Source organism: Acartia tonsa, chromosome 15 (genome assembly GCF_053477335.1).
Source record: "Acartia tonsa isolate MP-2025a chromosome 15, ASM5347733v1, whole genome shotgun sequence".
NCBI lineage: Eukaryota > Metazoa > Arthropoda > Copepoda > Calanoida > Acartiidae > Acartia > Acartia tonsa.
This window is the reverse complement of record NC_137274.1, coordinates 13567502-13586906: the sequence shown is the minus strand read 5'-3', so window position 1 is coordinate 13586906 and position 19405 is coordinate 13567502. Positions and strand designations below refer to the sequence as shown.

The following is a 19405-nucleotide window of genomic DNA, read 5'->3' as shown; positions in this document are numbered from 1 at the left end:
TAAAAAAATTAATAAGCTTGAATGAAGCTAGAAAAAAACTCAAATTGTTACTGAATAAAAATACACATAAATTAATAACTAATATAATTTTGCAAGTGGCCTCCCCCTTTAAGATATTGGGGCATTAACTCCCCCCTTCCCTCAGCTGAAATAGATTTTTGTCATAAGAATAAACAGATTAATAACAGCCCAACACTTCAATAGCTTAATAGTCTAAAACCTTCCCTGTAGAAATTGTTCTACAATAAGTCTATCAATTATTGAGATCTTACAGAACATATAAACAAACCAACTTTCTGAAAAGGATTTATCCCGTTCATAATATTCTAAATTTACTACAAAGATTATTATACCTTGAGCCTGAAAAATGTTTTTAAAAATTATGAAAGCTAAAACTAGTGGGTGTAACCTGCATTTTATTTTATTTGATATTCTATCTTAATGTAAAGAATTTCAAATTGAATGTTAGAATGTTTTTCATTTTATCATTAATAGATTTTTACTATTCTAAGATTACTCTTGTAAATTTTTGAAAAATGTGTTTAAGAAATTAATAAAATGTTTACAGGCTTAAAAGTTTAAACAATAAAATTTAAAATAGTGCAATATAAGCAATTAAACAAAAGGATATAAAGATAATTAGCACAATAAAAATCATGAAATATTGAAATGTTTGTCTCTTGCTAAAATATATTTATTTAAATTTTACTAAATATTGCTACTTAAGGAATGCTTATCTACATTTGAAATTTAAGAAAAGTTATTTTTAAATTCTTCTAAAGTTTCTCTTTAAATAAATAAATTGTCATTATTTTTTCATGTCATTTGAAAATTATTTTTCAATATTAATTCAATTACATATGCATTAGAGACAAACAAGTTAATATTTAATTGAGTCATCAATTAAATAAAAAAAGTACTAAGTAATTCATTTATACCTAGATTTTGAATGATTATCAATATTTTTTGAATAACTAAATCTGGACAAAAACTCTTAATTTGCAAGTAAAGCATCTTAATCCCCCCTCACTTTATTCATGAAAACTATGATCAAAATGGCTATTGTATGTCAGATATGACTTTCAAGAAAAGTATAGAATATTAAAAGGGTTTTGTGCTTTGGGTGGGGTTGAAGGTTGCTTCACTGGAAATATGTGAGATATTACTTAGAGCAACAGTAATATACTTTTCATTCAGTAAAAAAAGTTTAAAAATTTAGTTGGACATGATATTGTCAAACGTTAATAGAAGAATTTAATAATTTTGAGTTTGAATTTACTCTATATGCTGAAATATCTCTTTTTACATATCCATCCAACTTTCAAAATCAATCAAATACCTGAAAGTAAAATAATCATCAAATTGGTCAGACCAAGAAAAAAATAGTATCATGAAAAAAAGATTTGGTTTAGACTTTTAAGTTGTCTAAAATAGATATCAGAGGTGGAGAAACTCACAGAATATTATTTGCAAGAAATAATGCTAACAATCTTTACTATTATCTTTTTATTTCTAGTCTTTTGAGTTGAAGAGAAACACCAATTAAATAAAAAAATCTAGAATCATTCTGAGATAATTTTGTTCAGAAAACATTAATTTTCCACATTCAATAATAGATGTACATGTACCTACTAATATTGAGTTTAGAATATTATAAAGTTCATTTGTTATAAAATTATGTACAAAGTGCAGCTGAAAAAAAGAGACTTACTTTTAATGAAGTATTTATCTTCCATTTTAACACACACTGCTCTCATGAGTTGGTTCAACAATAGCCTAAACAAAACAACATTTTAGAAATCTTATTTAACATTTTAAAGTTGAGATATTTGTGTTGTCATAAATATATTTTTTGTTTGTAATTTGTTCATGAATCTTATTAAAATTGTAGAAACAGAATTCCAAAATTATGATTGGGAGTTATTATCCAGAAATTGCATGTTGTAAACAGGGATATGTAACCACTGACCTTACTTGAAGGAAAAGTAGCTCTGATATTCTTGAAACTATATTTACCTCAGTTGTGATAATTTGCATTGGGATTTCGTCAACTACAGCAATCAAGTTTTCTCCCTGAATAAAAGTTTACTCTTATTTTCCTTAATTTTAAACAGGTTTCTTTTTCATTAACCTTATATTGACCTAAATAAACAATTTCTAACATTTGTTACAAAAAAATTAAAATCTAAAGCTTGAGGAATGTTACAGTTTTTTTATTGTACAATTTTATTTGTGTAAAGAATTTTTTTCTCTGAATAACTGGTAAGTAAATATATCATTCAAAAGCCTTAAGTCAACAGAAAGATAAATCTTACCTCTTTTTCATTGTCAAGATCAGCAGAGATCCTTTCATGACTTGAAATCATTTCTCTGGAACTTGGAATAATTTCATCTTCTTCACTCTAAAGTAAGAAATAGAATTAATATTTGTATTACGATAGGTTTTGTTGGAGAGTGGGAGGGGAGAGTAAAAAACATTACCAAACTGTTTTTTTTCTGTTTCATTTTATGTTTGTTAAAGATAGAGAGCTCTAGAGTAATAATTTTTTGAATTGGATTATTATACACATTTTAATGAGAATTTTAATATCACCATCCTGGCTGGGTCATTCAGGTACAAAGCAAAAAAAATATGACTTTTTAAAGACGTTTCCTAATAATTTTATTTTCAAGAAAAGGGTTTATTTACTTTTTTCAACAATTTCTCATTTTCATCCATGTTTTCAGTTTGTTCTGGTCCTGACTTCAAGTCATCCATGGGTTGGGTTTCATCAACTTTGGAATGAATAAACTTGAAATTGTCAAACTCCTTCTCTACTTCTTCAAGGGGTCTTCCAAACAAAGTATTTTCCAGAGTTATTCCTATTTAGAATATATTATCAGTATTTAAAAGTATTTATAATACAAAGTAGAATGATGTCTATCTATCTATGTTTGTACCAAAGGATCTTGCTAACCACTGAACTGATCAAGTTCTCCTTAACAGAGTAGCTTCTCATAGGTCCCAGGAAGGTTTAAAACTATTTTGTGAGAGAGTACCTCAACCTTCACAAGATAAATATCCCCTGTAACCCCCCCCCCTCCGTTCCCCCCCCCAAAAAAAATTTTTAATTTTTTTTATAAAAATCTAAATTTAAAACAAATGTGTTTTTAATTCAACTTCCCCCTTCAAGTGCCCCTAGAGGCCTCAAAGGGGCAAAGCCGCTAGTTTTTTAATGTAGGATTTTAGAAAGAAGTAATCTGTTAGACAAAAGTATATAAAATTTAAAATGATTTTCTGCAAAGCACTAAGTAGATTAACTAACCTCTCCCATCCCCCTCCCACTATCATAAAAAAATATTATAACACTTTCCAATCTGATCTAACCTGAGTAATCTTCAAATTTAGGCCTTCTACATCCTGATATTGTAATTTTCTGAATTTTGTCATAACAAACTAGTCTTGACAGGAATGAGAACTCACACTTGTCTTCAGTTTTTACAGGCCCATTAATTTCATGCCAGACATGCAATTTTGAATAGTACAAAACCTAAACATTTTCAAGTACTTATTGTCACAGAATTTATCATATTAACTATTGGTAATGATTTAAAAACATGTGAAATTATGAACTAATTTTATGAAATGTTTATATTATTTATACTTTGTTGGTTTAAACCTTTTTAACTCTTTGATCCTTTTTATTACTTTTTAATCTAGTAGATAATTCATTACTAACTTCTCAGAAAGGTTTTCAAAAATCTAAGGGAAAAATTTATGAATGATAATGAATCAATGCAAGTTTTTGTATACATATCTTACCTCTATCATGACAACAACAATCCAGGATAGATTAACAAAGATGGCTGCTGAGGTGAAGGAGCTGTAGTTAAATTCATCTTGGGGTGGAAACAAGGTAGGCGCAATAAAAGGTAATACTGTCAAAGTCAAGTTTTCCAAGAATATCAACATATAGAAAAAACAGGTTGATAAAAATTTGTATTTTGGAAGGTGTAGTGTGGATGAGTTGTAATGAATGTCCACTGGAAGGAAACTTGAACATAAGCAGCTGATGATAATCTGAATCTTCCTCTTTTGTGATTTTACTTGGTTCTGTAGCCATTCTAGAATCCCAATATTCCGTCTGTTCATTGTTGTCTCTTTCATCTCTTTTTTTCGCGACTCAAATACAATATTGACTGTGATTAAACATAGAAAGTGAAATAACAGGAACAGGTATTTGTACCAGCCAGGAACAGTCATAAGCATCAAATTCTTTATGACTAATATTCTAGCAACAACCTGCAACATCGCACTGGGGAATAGTAGAACAAGTGGCTTCAATTTATTCAAAAATCCAAGTATTGTCTTAGCAAGTTTCTTCATGGCATGACCTAAACTTAGCATAAACACAATGAATAATATCTTTCCAAGAGAAGTTTCAACATATGATTCTGATTCATAGCTTCCAAAACTGATAATACTCCACACTCCATTGAGGCCAGCAGAGAACAGATCTGTCCATGATTTCTGAGAGATGCAACCAAATATCGGTTTGAGAACCCAAAGTTGGATGGTCAGTTGAAATGTGTTCTCAAATGACATCTCTGACACTTTTACCATATTCCATAAGATTTCTGTCTTGAATTTGGTCTGGATTGTCCTAGTTGGGGTGGTTGTTAATTCATTTTCAAGTTGATAGGACATCAGTAGAAATATAGGCCATAGAAGTTTTGCCAGATATTTCAGGATGTAGAGGAAAGCAGTAATTAACCTGGTTGTTTTTCTACCAAAATATATTCCATGATAATATAATCTATACTCAGAGGCAACCTTTGCAATAAGGTTGTCAACATGAGTGGTGGGAACTAAAACCACTCCAATAGCATACATTATTCCATTCAGAATCAAAATGGAGAGAGTCATCCCAGAAGCAATATCATATTCCTTAGTTAAATCCATAGAACCAACAGAGTTGTTACACCATAATTCCATATCTTCCTTTGAATTTGAAGAATTGTAGTCTTTAAAGGCCATATACAACTGGAAATCTGAAAAGAGGTCCCACAAATAGGGCAAGATTGAGACAAGCAGTGTCTGAAAGATAACTGAAAACACAATCTTCATAATCTCAAAACAGCTTTTCTCAGAGGTGTCATTCTGTCCATCTTTGATTGAGCAACATGACAATTTTTCTTTGACTGCTTCAATTGTGTTATTACATTTACCAGTGGATTCTCCTCTTATTTTGTCAACTAGTTCCAGCTTTAAGGGATCATCTTGAGTATTTTCTCTGAGACACTGAAGGACTGATTCAGTGTCTTGGCCATGAAGAATTTTTTCACACTCAAGCATATCTAATGCTAATTTTTTATTCTTATTAAGAATAGCTACATTTAAACAGGATATTCTCATTCCATCAAGGTCTTCATGTGTATGAAATATTTGGAATACATCTTGAAATGTGAGCCCAATTTCATCTCTTTTCTGTTGAAGTATCCCAATCAATTCTTGTAAAAATTGTTGGTTATACTTGGCACATGCTTGGATGTGTTGAACAATAAATGAAATAATTTGTGTTTTCTCTGCAGGATTTCTTCTTAGTATCTTCATTATATCTTCTTCTGTAAGGTTCTTTGTATAATTTCCTAAGAAAAATAATATTAAAGAGATCATGAAACAATTTTTCAAAATGCATTTTTAATCACCTTTTCCTATGTTTTAAGTTATTATTTTCAAAGAATTATGCCTTTAAATTCCATTAATTTCATTTAATTTAAAGTTCAATTTCACAGGATTTTGATGCTAAAACCTTTGCACTAAAAAGACTTAGGGAAAATAAGCAACAAAATTGATACACTACAATAATGTAATTGTAATAATTGTAATAATTTGTAAAATTTGTTTTCAAACTTGGTTTGAAAATAAATATAAATATAAGTATGATGACTAAAGAAACATGTTTTAAAAGCAAAATTTAAAAGTAATATTATGCAACAATACAAACTATATTTTTTTTCAACCATAAATTGAGTGATTTTAGTTAGAAATGTCTCTTCTTTCATCTCAAACATTCTTTCATCACACACACTCACAACCGCCCCAACAACACCCCACTCCCCCCCACAGGCCCACACATTACACCAAACTTAACACACTCACTCCTATATAGAGTTAGGCTTTTAGTTTTAAGATCAAAATTAATTCTTTTAACCCTTACAGCTAGGGCCCCAATTTCCACCTTAATTGGGGTGGAGGGGTCATATTGATCCCCCCTCTATCTCAGCTCCTGTTACAGTTAGAGACATACAATTTTTTTCTGGTAGTTCATGTGTATTTTTAGAGAAAATTACTTTTTCTAGTCATAGCAGTCAGACCCTCTTTAGCCGCTTTTTAGCAGTCAGCCGATAAATATTAAAACAGCCGTAGAGCGGCCAATTTTAAAGCTAGGATCACCAAATTTTAGGACGAACTTTTTTTTTTATAAAAAAAATAACTTTTTCTGACCATCGCCGAAAAACGGCGGTTACGGCGGTAAAAAGGCAGTTGGTGGCGCCAATTAATATTTTTATCTGTTTCTGATCACAATAAAAGACTACATAAAAATTTGGTTGGTCTAGAGCTGTTTTGAAATTCAACTCTTGCCAACGTATAATTACTAAACTTTAAAAGTCATGAAGTCACAACTTTCTATCTTACCTACAAAAAAAATGACATTGAAAAAACTAGAGGGGGGGGGTTCAATATGCCCCCCCCCCCAATCTGTAAGGGAGATTTACAAGAAATTTTTTTGAATTTGTTATATTTTTTTACATAAATGCAGAATTTGTTTTTTTTCTTTAAATAGTTTATATTGATATGCATTGTTATGCCATTTTAATAAGCTACAAATTCTTTATTAATTTTGACTTCAGTTCTTCACAAGTCAGTGCATTTGTTCTTATTAATGCATTTACTATTCAGTTTACCAACAAAAAGTTTTAAAAATCTTTTTGATTTAATTAAATATTTGTCATCTTTTAAGGCAATATATGCACAGATTTCTCTTTAATTGTCTTATACCTAAAAATTGAAATAAACTTATTTGCAAATTCATGTGCACTTTAAAACTAGCATCTACATTCTACAATCCTAGTAAAAAGCCCCTAAGGGCGCTTTAAGGAAGGATTGGGGGTGATTTCTCTTATGAGGGTGAAGGTTCTCTCTCCCATTATAGTTGTAACCCTCCCATGTACCTACAAGAAGCTACACTGTAAAGGAGAACTATATGGGTCCAGCAAATAGCTACTTTTATATCAGGATTAAAAACAAAATATTTTTCTAAAATACACTAATTTTAAACAATTTCTACCAGTATTATAATTATTGAAGTTTTAAAAGTTGAAATGAATTTAAATTTTTTAGTTTGAATCAGAACTAAGAGAAAAGTCATGTAATTTTGTGCATTTAACACACAATTAAATATCACTGTACTTTTCCAAACATAGATGCAGTCTAAATAATTTATGCTCCTTGATTTAGTATTTTCTGCCCTCTTAAAAATAGCTCTCAAATGTCAAAACTTTAATGCAGTGAGAAAGAACTAGCAGTGTGTAAGATTTTTTAAAAACCTTATTTACTGAAGAGCAACTATCATAGAGTAATACTGAACTATACAGTATTGTGGAATTTATATTTTGTATATTTATGATTCTACTGTTTGTTATCTACTCTAAAAAATCACAATATTCATTTAATTTATTAAACATGATTATTTCTTAACATTTTGTTACTCTTTTTTGTAGTTCATGGTTATAGTTGTAATAAGATTTATAAAGATCATTACTCCTAATAAATTACAGGTAGATTCTGTATTTAGACAGCTACAAACTTTAATGTCTTATTAGGGTATTTTAGTTTGAAATATCAGTTTTTAAATATTTTTCACATTTTTATTGCATAAAAGAGAATAATGATATGGTAATTAATAAAAGTTTTCTCTGAAAAGATATCTCTTTTTTTACTATCTACAATTGCAATTTTATGTAGATTAAATATAATTGAATAATCTTACAAAACAATATGATCTGACTTAGTTTTACTTTTGTTATTTTTCTCTTTTTTAATGGTCTTTTAAGTCAAATAACCCTTCCACCTTATTTTAACCAGCTGATTGTAAGGACCATTCATGATTTATACTTTTTAAACAATTTTCATATAATTTTTTTATCATATCTTGCAAATTTTTTCAATTTTGCTTACAATGGATTCATAATATTTTCTTATTCTAAAGGTTGTATATATAAAGACATATTTTTATGCCTGTATGAGGATATATTCAAGTTCAAAGTTTTTATTCACTAAGGTTTAAAAAAACAGAGTTTTTTTCAATAACTACTCAACAGAATTTAAAAAGTAAGGTGTCAAATTAAATTAGTAAGATCTTACTTTTTTTGTTCATAATGGCAATTTTCTTCTTTTTTTTTGTTGCATTTTAGTACCTTAAAACTGACTTATTTTATTTTTTAAAAATTACTTCAAAAATAAGAGGTCTACAAAAATTTTATATCTTCTACTTACTACAAACACCGACTATTTAAATAAAGATAAAAAAGTTAAGACACCTTCTTTACAGAAATTTGCATATTTAGAAAGTTTTATACACAAAAAAAACAAAGGAGCAAGTGCAGATATCAAAACGGGAACAGACAAAGCAAATGCTTCCTGTGCTATGCTCAGAGCAATTTGGAAATCTAACAAATACAGTGTGAGTCAAATAAAACTGAGTTTTCCGATTTTCAGAAACAACCAGAAGGATTACAGAAAAAAATAATTATATGTCCTTGTTCTCTGTACAAAAGCACAATAAACTTGTAAAAGGTGTTTTCATTATCTCTAAAAATGTGGCCTCTATGATAGGTGTATGGTGTCAAAAAAATGCCTTGTGTGAAAAATGTTGATCAAAAAAATTTAAATAACTCATCTATTTTGTATAAAAAAATCGTAGAATTTCAATATTAATTTAGAAAAAGGTCTAAGAAAAGTACCTAAATGAGTTTTAAAGGTGAAATGCTTTTTAGATCCTCACAAAAGCATTTTTGATTTCTTGATTGTGATGCGTTTTCAGTAAAAGAATTTTCTTTAATAAAGTAGCTTATGTAGTATAAAGAAAATAAAACCTTTTTAATTGACAAAAAAATCAAAAAAGACAAAAAAGGTAATTAAAGAATTTATTTTATGAGAATGTTTTTTTTTAAATATTACCCTATTTTGTTATTATGACGGAGGTATTATCCTCTTAGAATTTTTTTCAATATTGAAAATTTGAGTACCCCCCCCCCTCCTGACAGCGAACTATGAACTCTGGCCGCAGTGCTCGGCTCCCTAGCCTGCCTAGCCGCAGCGCTCAGCCCCCTTGCCTGCCTAGCCGCAGCGCTTGGCCCCCTTGCCTGCCTAGCCGCAGCGCTCGGCACCCTTGCCTGCCTAGCCGCAGTGCTCAGCTCCCTAGCCTAAAACCTAACCTAACCTAAAATAGTTGTTCGTGGGTAGTCGGGGAAGGGGGGGGGGGGTACAAAATTGAAAAAAAAAATTCTAAGAGGATAACACCATGACGGATTATAAAATATAATCATAATTTGTCAAAAGGAAAAAGGGGCGGGGATTTTGAAGATTAAATCAGGTCATCATCTAATAATCTGATTTATACTGTGCAAATTTTATTTAAAGAAATTGTATTTTTAAGATGTTAAATATTTAGAATCTGTTGAATAAAAACTTTAATGAATAAAGAATATGTTTGGTCATCTGATTAGAATGGCAGAAATATTTTATTAGAAAAAAATCTACTTTAAAAATACAAAATAATAGACGAAAAAGTCATCACACAAACTTTTTGAAATCTTTATGCTCTAAAAAGCACCGTTGTTTTCAGAAATATTCAAAAACACCTTTTCTAAGTTTAATGTATATTTTTATAGAGAACAAGAACCTATAATTGTTTTTTCCATAGTCCAATTGGTTGTATCAGAAAATCGGAAACTCAGTTTTTTCTGCCTCACCCTCTATAAAAATGGACAAGGTTAAGGATGTAAGATAGAATGTCAAATCTGTCCTTTTATATGGTGCTGAATGCTGGAAGATTAATGTTGCTGATGTGAAAAAGTTAATTGTTTTTCATAAGATTCTTAGAAGAATATGAAAACATACTGTCCAGACATTAAAAGTGTTTGATCTGGCTAGGACATGTGCTGAGAATGAATGGTAGTAGGATACCAAAACTAAAACAAAGAGAAGAAGCTGGAGGACGCCAACCTAGCTTGGGAGCATGTGAAGGAGACATCCCAGTAATGGAAAAATCTTGTCAAGGCCTAATATTCCCCAGAGAAATGGAAAGTTTGTACAATTACAATACTCTTGAACAATATTATCATATTTTGATCTGTTTAAGAAATTTGATTAATAACTTTAAAAATGGATTAAGCTTTAAAAAATGATTTTATAACTTTTCATGATATTTATTAAAACTAAGTAATGAATTTTTGTGATTCTTCATAAAAACTTTAAACAAATTATTTCAAAACTATCTTTTACTATTTGGAAACAGAGGATCCCATAAATTACAAATATTTCAAATATATTTGAAAAATTTTGTATTTTAGATAAAAACAAGGTTTTCAGGTAATGAAACTAGAAATTGTAATTGTTTGCTAGAGATCTTCACAATCATTTCCCTAGAATCATCTTTTTTTTGTGAAATTATCAAAATAAATTTACTGTAAGAATTCACTTACCTTCATCAATGTCAGAAATTTGAGCCCCATGATATAACATCAAGGTCAGAATATCTCTACTTTCACCATATTTTTCTGATATCTGTATAGCTGTCATTCCTGAACATATGAATTATTTATCTTTCACTAATTACTCTTTTTCAGTATTCTACAATTTTCCTTGCAAATCTTTATGAAAACTTTTAAAAGCCTTCTAATTTTTTACTTTTATGGAGGATATCTAAATACATTTTATGAAACTTATACTTTGTGTCCTACAAACCTGGAAAAAAAAGATTAAATCATTTGAGAAGGAGTAATTTCATACCCTAAACATTACCTTGCAAATAGTGTATTTAGTAAGGGGTATTTATTCCCCCCCCCCCCCCAAACAATTTTAACGGGGTAAATACCTCCCCACCCCAAATAAATAATCCCCAAAAAAATTCTTTGCTTCATGCACATTTCTACTTCCACTATTAAGATTTTTTACCACCCCCCCATTATGAAAAGGCTTGAATGTTCTTCATCAAATACTAAAAAGTTACACCAGATTAAAACAGTTATGAACCATGACAAAAATTACATGTTTTAGTTTTAATGGCAAACAAGGCACTTGGTGTGTCTAAATAATGTCTATTCAAAGAAAAAAAATTTCCAAATTATTACCAATTTTTTTTTTAATCAAAATTGGTTTTGTAGCTTCCATGAAATAGATAAATCAACTTTAACAAACATTTCAGAAAATCTTTTTTCTAGGGTAAATTTATCTTGGCAGGCTGCCAGGATTTTGGTACCCTCCCTAAAAATAGTTAAAAACCTCACCAGGACCTGTAAGTTACCCCCACTTAAAAAATTAATACTTTCAAATAATACAAATATCTAAAAAAAATATTTTAAAAACATGATTATATATGCTTAATCCATATTTCAGGGATAGGAGGAAAGGACCAGATAATGATTAAATGGTGTTCCAGAACTCCAGCCAATTTTACTCTTAAAATTATAACTTTAGTAGCAAATTAATATAGGGGTTAAACTGTTTTTAACCTATTTTTGAATGGGGGGTCAAAAATATATAGGACACCTATAGAATCAGACTGCAGAGCCCAAATTTGAATTAAGTCCCCAATAAACTTTTTTTGGGGGATTTAAAAATTAATTTTTAGTGTTGCTGTAGTCATTTTGACCGGAGCAAAAGATCTTTTTTTACTTCGGTTATTATTGTGGCTCACAGAACATTTTATATAATTCACTTTATATTGATATTGGAAATAATTTTTTTTTTTCCAAAACAATTAACTTCATTGAAAAATCTAACATTTACAATAAAACAAATAATTCTGAAGTCTAACCAATAAGAAGTCTTGTTTTATTTCAATTCTTTACAATTCAAAAAAAGAGTGTTTTCAAAAAGTGACTTATTTCCAATGTATATAGATAATTGTTATTTATATAAAAATAAAAAGAATGAAAACCATACACATAAAAGATACATACTTTTTAAAATTATTTTAAAAAATAAGTTTGAATAATCTTATTTTATATCACATTTGTATATTTGACAAAAATAAATTTGTTGTATTGCATAAACATTTGTTGTCATTTAACCCTTTACAGCCATTTTTTATGTTTTTAAAATAAGTGATGGAACACAAACATGTTAATGTTAATTCATTAATATATTACAAAGAATTAATTTTTAATGAATTAATTTAGATGAAATCAAAAGGCCTAATTTTACTCAATACCAGAATACAAGATTTATGAAGCAAAACACTCTAAAAGCTACATATTTTACCCCAATAAAAAAAGACAAATAAGACAAACAAATAATATTTCATAATTTTAAAAAAGGATTTTGTTCTGTCATATGATTTATTGAAAATCAGGAAGCTTATAAGGAAATTACATTTTAAGACATCATTATATAAGTGCTACGAATTTTTGTGGCAATTTGTCTTAGGAAATGATTTTTAACAAGAATTATTATACTTTGTCTTGCTGTTATTACCATGTATCTTTTTATGTTCAACTCTTTTTATATCGGGTATGATGAACTTAAATTTATGCAGAGTAATATCAGCAATCATAAAGTAAGTATGGATAAATATGATTAACCCCTTACAGTCGGGCCCCTTGCCGCACCTTAATCAGTCAGAGGGGGGGGGGCGTTCAACGCCCTCCCCCCCCCCCCTATTATCTCAATTCCCACAAGGACTCTATTTACTTATAAAAGCGGGAAGTTTGTAAACATTTTACTCAACACACTAAATCGTTACAATTTTCATGAGAAATACGCATTTTATAAGGCATACAAAACGCTCTAATTTTCGTTCTATTTAACATAATTTTGTAATTTTTTTTGCTGGTTATTTCATTTTACATATACTTTTATCATTTTATCCAAAAAAATTTATCTTTTTTCATCATTTTTTGGAGAAATTAATGCTTAAACTAAGGGTATCTTTAAACTCAAAATTGACGCACTTAGAATTAATAATGCGTATTGAGTACACAGGGGGGATAATTTCAAGACATGCATGTTCCAAAGATATCTTTTTTTCCATAAAATTGTAATGTTTAGTCCACTGGAGATTACCCCGGAAATCATATATCAATTTAGGAAGATAATTTTTGTAGAATAGTTACTGAATTTACAACTTTATGTACTCTGAAAGTATAGTTAAGATCAAAGGCGTGCAAAAGGTTGGTATAGGGGTTGTTTACACCACCCTTGTAAAATTAAGGGGGATGGATACACCTCCCTAGGTGTCCACCCATGTCCACCCTCTTGACAAGAGCCTACATCCTCAGATACACCCCTCTATAAATTCCAAGGGGGTGTAAAGGAAATAATTTTACACCTCTTAAAACAAAGTGGGATTGGGGGTGTTTAAGCAGGGTGTATTTAAGCAAGTCACTGATTCAGATAATTCTATGCTATCTATTTTTAGGTAAATTAATTACCAGACTTTACTAAAAAAATCTTGCAATATTCTGTACAACTGTACTGTACAACTTTTAATTAGTAAATTGAGACATGAGGAAACTCTCATACATATGTAGGGGGGGGGGGAGTTAATGCAACCATCTCATAATCAATTAATCCAAATTTTGTTATGAAAATTGGCATGTGTAATCCTTAGTAGGTCTGTTTTTTAAAATTTAATAAAAAATTAACCCTTAACGGTCGGGGGGGGGGGGGGGGCATTGAACGCCCCCCCATCCGGTTTTTTCTATCTCATTTTCTGTGTGTGAAAGATAAAGAGCCCGAACTGCTTGACTTTTTAAGTGTGGGTATGAGACATAACTGAGAGTTAAAATTTTCTGAATATCTCCATCCTGGCAGGCACAGGATGCCAGCAAGCCTGGCAGGGTCATCCAGGTAAAGAGCAAAAATATTTTTTGACTTAAACAAAGCATTTTATCTTACCAAAATACTAAAATATCCTCTAGTAGTACATCCTTATATTAAATACAGGTGTTCAAGTCAATTTTAGGTTCCAGGTATGATCCTCCAGGTCTCCAGAAATCTTTAAAAGGCTCCTGTGGCCGCAATTTTTGACTTAGAGACTTCAAATTTCAAACTTAAGCTTTGCTTACATGTCTACATAACGTATTAAAATTTCATAAAGATCCGCCGCCGTTTTCCCGCCAACCGCCGACTGCGGCGGCTGGCAGCTGCCAAGTACAGCTGCGGCCGCTGAAATTTCTATTTTGATATTTCTAATATAAAATTTACATAAAGATAAACATTTTCTGCAAAAAAAAAATTATTCTAGCTTTAAAAATAAAAAAATTACAGCTGTTTAAAATTTTTAAGTAAAAAAGGACCTAAAAACAAAGGTTGTTAAATAAAAGGGTGAAGAAAGCGAAAATTGACCTTGACTTACTAAAGGTCGGAAATTAATCATTACACAGGGGACTTGCACAAAATTTTTTAGCCCTCTAGCTCTAATAGGAACTGAGATAATAGGGGTGGGCGTTGAACGGCCTCCCCCCCCCCCAACTGATTAAGGTGCGGCAAGGGGCCCGACTGTAAGGGGTTAAGCTTAAGGGTGGGGGGGGGGGGGTTAAGGCAACCATCACGTATTCAATGCACAAATGGCACCTAGAATTCGAATTTCATTACAAAACTTGGCATGAGTAATCCTTGGTAGATCTTTCTTCCCAAAATGGAACAAAAAGTTGGAAAAGTAATGGCTAAGGGCTGTTTGCTCAGCTGTTTAGCCATTTTTGGGCTATTTTCAGGGCAAATCCAGCAATAATTATGTAGGAATCATCCATTAGGGATAGGTTTTAATGAGTGTTGAGCTGAAAAATACTACCAAAAATAGTGGCAGCTGGGTAATGGCTTATAAGGATATAAAAATTGAATATTTCCATGGAATTAAACTTTTCTTATTTAACATTATAACTTTATGTCATGGACATATTACTAAAAACACTTTTTTAATTTCGCTGTCATAACAGCTGAAAACTGCCAAAAATGGCTGAGAACAGCTGTCAACAGCCAAAAGTATATATTGTAGATTAAATCGTCCCGCCATGGAAAAATTTTGAAAAAATTTTTGCCCCCAGTAAAAATGTGGTTGATTTAAGCAAAAAAATGACCACTGCTAAATATTTTTTTTCTGTGATGCAATAATTGTGACCTCACAAGCACTTCAAAGTTTCTGAAATCTGCAAAAAGAATGTTTTTTTAGTTCTTTTGTGTGATCTCAATTTTAAAGATTTTTACAAAATTTTAATTCTAGTATGTCAATATAAACCTGAAATTTACCAAAAAAATGGAGCAGTCTCAATTATAACATATGAAGGTGTAGCAAGAAATCTGCAAAGTCAAATTCCATTTTTGCAGTTTTTCTTACCTAACTTAAAAAAAAAATTTAATTTTGTTTTTCTTTTAGATGCAGTAACTACTGGACCAGGCAGTTTCAAAATTTTAGCTCAATATATATCAATTTTGCTCACCTTCCAGCACCAAACCCCCCTTTATTAATAAGAAGACCATTAATTTTATTTGGGGTTTCCCTCAAAGTTTTTACACAGATAATATTTATAGTAAATTATGGCCTCAAATATTGTATTATATATGTATGCAATTTTGACTTTGGAATATGTGACATGTCTAGGGTAGGTTTTTTCAAAAACATACTTTTGCGAACACCGTAAAAGTGTCTGAATATGACGTCAGAAAAAATTAACAATTAACCAATGAGAGGCCGCTGTATATTTTACCATTGTGAATACTGGCTTCTCATTGGTTAATTGTTAATTTTTTCTGACGTCATATTCAGACACTTTTACGGTGTTCTACTTTTGCTTTAATGTATGTTAAATTATACCAATAACCATATTTTAATTTTCAGTACCACCCACTTCCTAGCTAGAACTGGCTGAAAACAGCTGGGAGTGGCCAAGAGTATGATAAGTAGATAGGGCTTTTGATGTATCTAAGGGTAGGTATTTATGGGTGCTGAGCTCAAAAATACCACAAAAAATTCATTTGGCAGCTTGCTAATGGCCGCAGCTCAGCTGGGAGCGGCCAAGAGTAGAATGAGATAGGGCTTGTGACGTGTCTCTAGGTAGGTTTTTAACAGTCTGTGTAACAGCCCCAGCTGCCAAATGGATGGACCCCCACTATTTATAGTAGTATTTTTGAGCTCAGTACCAATAAAAACCTACCCCTAGACATGTCACAAGCTTATATACTCTTCATACTCTTAGCCGCTCCCAGCCATTTTCAGCCAGTTCTAGCAGCTGGTACAAGAAATTTTAAAAATGGATATTTAAAGCAAAAATATGTTTCAAAAAGTTGATTCTTATGCAATTAATGATAGTTTCGCCCTGAATATAGCCCAAAAACAGCTAAATGACTGAGCCGCCAGCTGTTAGCCGTCACTTTTCCAACTTTTTGTTTCATTTTGGGAAAATAGATGTACCAAGGATTACTCATGCCAAGTTTTGTAACGAAATTCGAATTCTAAGTGCAATTTGTGCATTGATTATGAGATGGTTGCATTAGCCCCCCCCCCCCTTAAACTTGAGTTAATTCCTTTAATGATCTTGATAGATATATGTTTATATAACTTTTAATATATTTTACAATAGTTTTTAAAGTTAATGTTGGGTGGGAGATATATCCCAATCCTCTTTTTATAAAAAAAAATTTAAAATGTAATAAATTTCTTATGTAAAGTAGTTTTGGTAAAATCTTAATAAAATCACCCTTGATTTTAGTTAAAGGGGGCTGTTTAAAGTCATAAGTGGGGTGTCAAAAAATTTAGTTGTTAATAAATTAATGGAATATAACCTGATATTATAAATTTGAAACATATTTTTGATGTACAAAGAGATTAAAGGAACATGTATTACACTTTTCTTCATAGAAGAAATTGAATTATTTTTTATTTGTTTTTTTATAACAAGGTTTTTTGTGTATCTCTTGGTACAAGATACAACCATATTATTAGTTGAATCTAATTTTTTATAAATTAAGTGAATAAGTCTGTTAGACCTAGGGTAGAAACTCAGCAGATAGACAGACAGACAGGCAAGAAGAATTATCAAAGTTTTACTAAAATAGACAATTTATTAGATAAAATCCAATAGAGAACCTGTGAATGATCAGACAGACAGAGGGACAGGTAAATAGTAACAGACAGTCTTTGAGGCATTAACAAATTACAAATAGGCTATGCTAGATGATTCATTGAAATCCAAAAGAGAGGCAGTTAGACAGATAGACAGACAAGTGGTAGGATAGACAAACAAAAGGACAGACAGACAGACAAATGGGTATTGCCTAAAACAGTTTGGCTGCTATATGAATCATTAAAACCCACCGTAGAAAAGAAATTTATGCAATTATGAAAGATAAGAGTTAAATTTTTTGTATCTATCAATATTTGACAGTCATATTAACTTTTTTGACTCTAAAACATTCGCTTTTTTACTCCTTTTTTATTTTACCTTGTCCTGGTGTTTTTACTGTATTTTTTTATTTCAATTGAATTAATATCTAATATAATAATCTTAAATGTATATTGAGTAATATCATAAATAATGGATAAATATAAGTAACTTACCCCATTTATCCTTGACATTCACATCTGCCCTATGTTGTAGGAGTATATCAACAATACCCTGGTAGCCTTCCCTAGCAGCATCATGCAAAGGAGTAACACCTGAACATTTAGGTAAATATTAATATTAGCCATGACAAACTTTACACATTTTTCAGAATCTTTTCTTACATTTGTAGCACAACTATTTTATCAATGTGGTATTTCTTATGTAATTATGAAAAATAGGAGTTAATTTTTTTTGTATTTTTTCTATGTTTGACAGCCATATTAACTTTATTGACTCTATATAAACCTTTTCCTTTTTTACCCCCTTTCTTATTTTACTTTGTCCTGTTGTTTTTACTGTACTTTTTTATGTTCAACTGAAATAATATCTGGTATAATAAACTTAAATGTATATTGAGTAATATTAACAATAATAAAGTAAGTATGAATACATATAATTAACTTACCTGTATCAGTCTTGACATTCACATCTGCCCCATGTGGTAGGAGCTCATAAACTTCACCCTGGTGGCCTTTCCTAGCAGCATCATGTAAAGGAGTAACACCTGAACATTTAGATTAATATTAATATTAGTGCTGACAAACTATACACATCTTTCAGAACTTTTTTCTACATTTTTAGCACAGCTACTTCATCAATGTGGTTTTCTTCTGCAATTATGAAAGATAAGAGTTAAATTTTTTGTATCCATCAATATTTGACAGTCATATTAACTTTGTTGACTCTAAAACATTCGCTTTTTTACCCCCTTTCTTATTTTACCTTGTCCTGGTGTTTTTACTGTATTTTTTTATTTCAATTGAATTAATATCTAATATAATAATCTTAAATGTATATTGAGTAATATCATAAATAATGGATAAATGTAAGTAACTTACCCCATTTATCCTTGACATTCACATCTGCCCTATGTTGTAGGAGTATATCAACAATACCCTGGTGGCCTCTCCTAGCAGCATCATGCAAAGGAGTAACACCTGAACATTTAGGTAAATATTAATATTAGTGCTGACAAACTTTGCACATTTTTCAGAATCTTTTTCTACATTTGTAGCACAGCTACTTCATCAATGTGGTATTTCTTATGTAATTATGAAATCCTAGGAGTAAAATTTTGTTGTAATTTAGCAATTTTTGACAGCCATATCAACTTTTTGACTTCTTGCAATTTCATTTTTGCAACTCCCCTTTTGATGAAGTTAATGAACAGCTTATTTTCTTTGTCCTGCTGTAGTTACTGTGTTTTTTTAAAGTTCAATTGTTCTAATTAGCATAAAAAACTTTTATGTAGATGAGGTAATATCACTAATAATAAAGTAAGTATGGATAAATATAATTAACTTACCATCATCATCCTTAACATGAACATCTGCCCCTTTTTGTAGGAGTATATCAACTATACTCTGGTGGCCTCTCCTAGCAGCATGATGCAAAGGAGTCCTTCCTGAATATTTAGATTGATATTGATATTAGTGTTGACAAACAATACATATTTTTCAGAATCTTTTTCTACATTTGTAGCACAGCTACTTCATCAATGTGGTATTTCTTATGTAATTATGAAAAATAGGAGTTT

General features: G+C 30.5%; 1 protein-coding gene across 1 annotated transcript; it reads right to left on the bottom strand.

Moving 5' to 3' along the window:
• Nucleotides 1–816: 816 nt before the first annotated feature.
• On the bottom strand, nucleotides 817–18578 carry LOC145307159 (uncharacterized). Its single transcript, XM_080149513.1, has 10 exons — nucleotides 18275–18578; nucleotides 17823–17921; nucleotides 10750–10848; nucleotides 3803–5628; nucleotides 3368–3530; nucleotides 2690–2862; nucleotides 2316–2402; nucleotides 2017–2073; nucleotides 1712–1776; nucleotides 817–1339 (listed from the first exon to the last, which is right to left on the bottom strand). Exons 3-9 carry the CDS (start codon nucleotides 10844–10846, stop codon nucleotides 1738–1740), a joined length of 2442 nt encoding a protein of 813 aa, XP_080005639.1. The 5' UTR covers nucleotides 10847–10848; nucleotides 17823–17921; nucleotides 18275–18578; the 3' UTR covers nucleotides 817–1339; nucleotides 1712–1737.
• Between the last annotated feature and the right edge of the window lie 827 nt (nucleotides 18579–19405).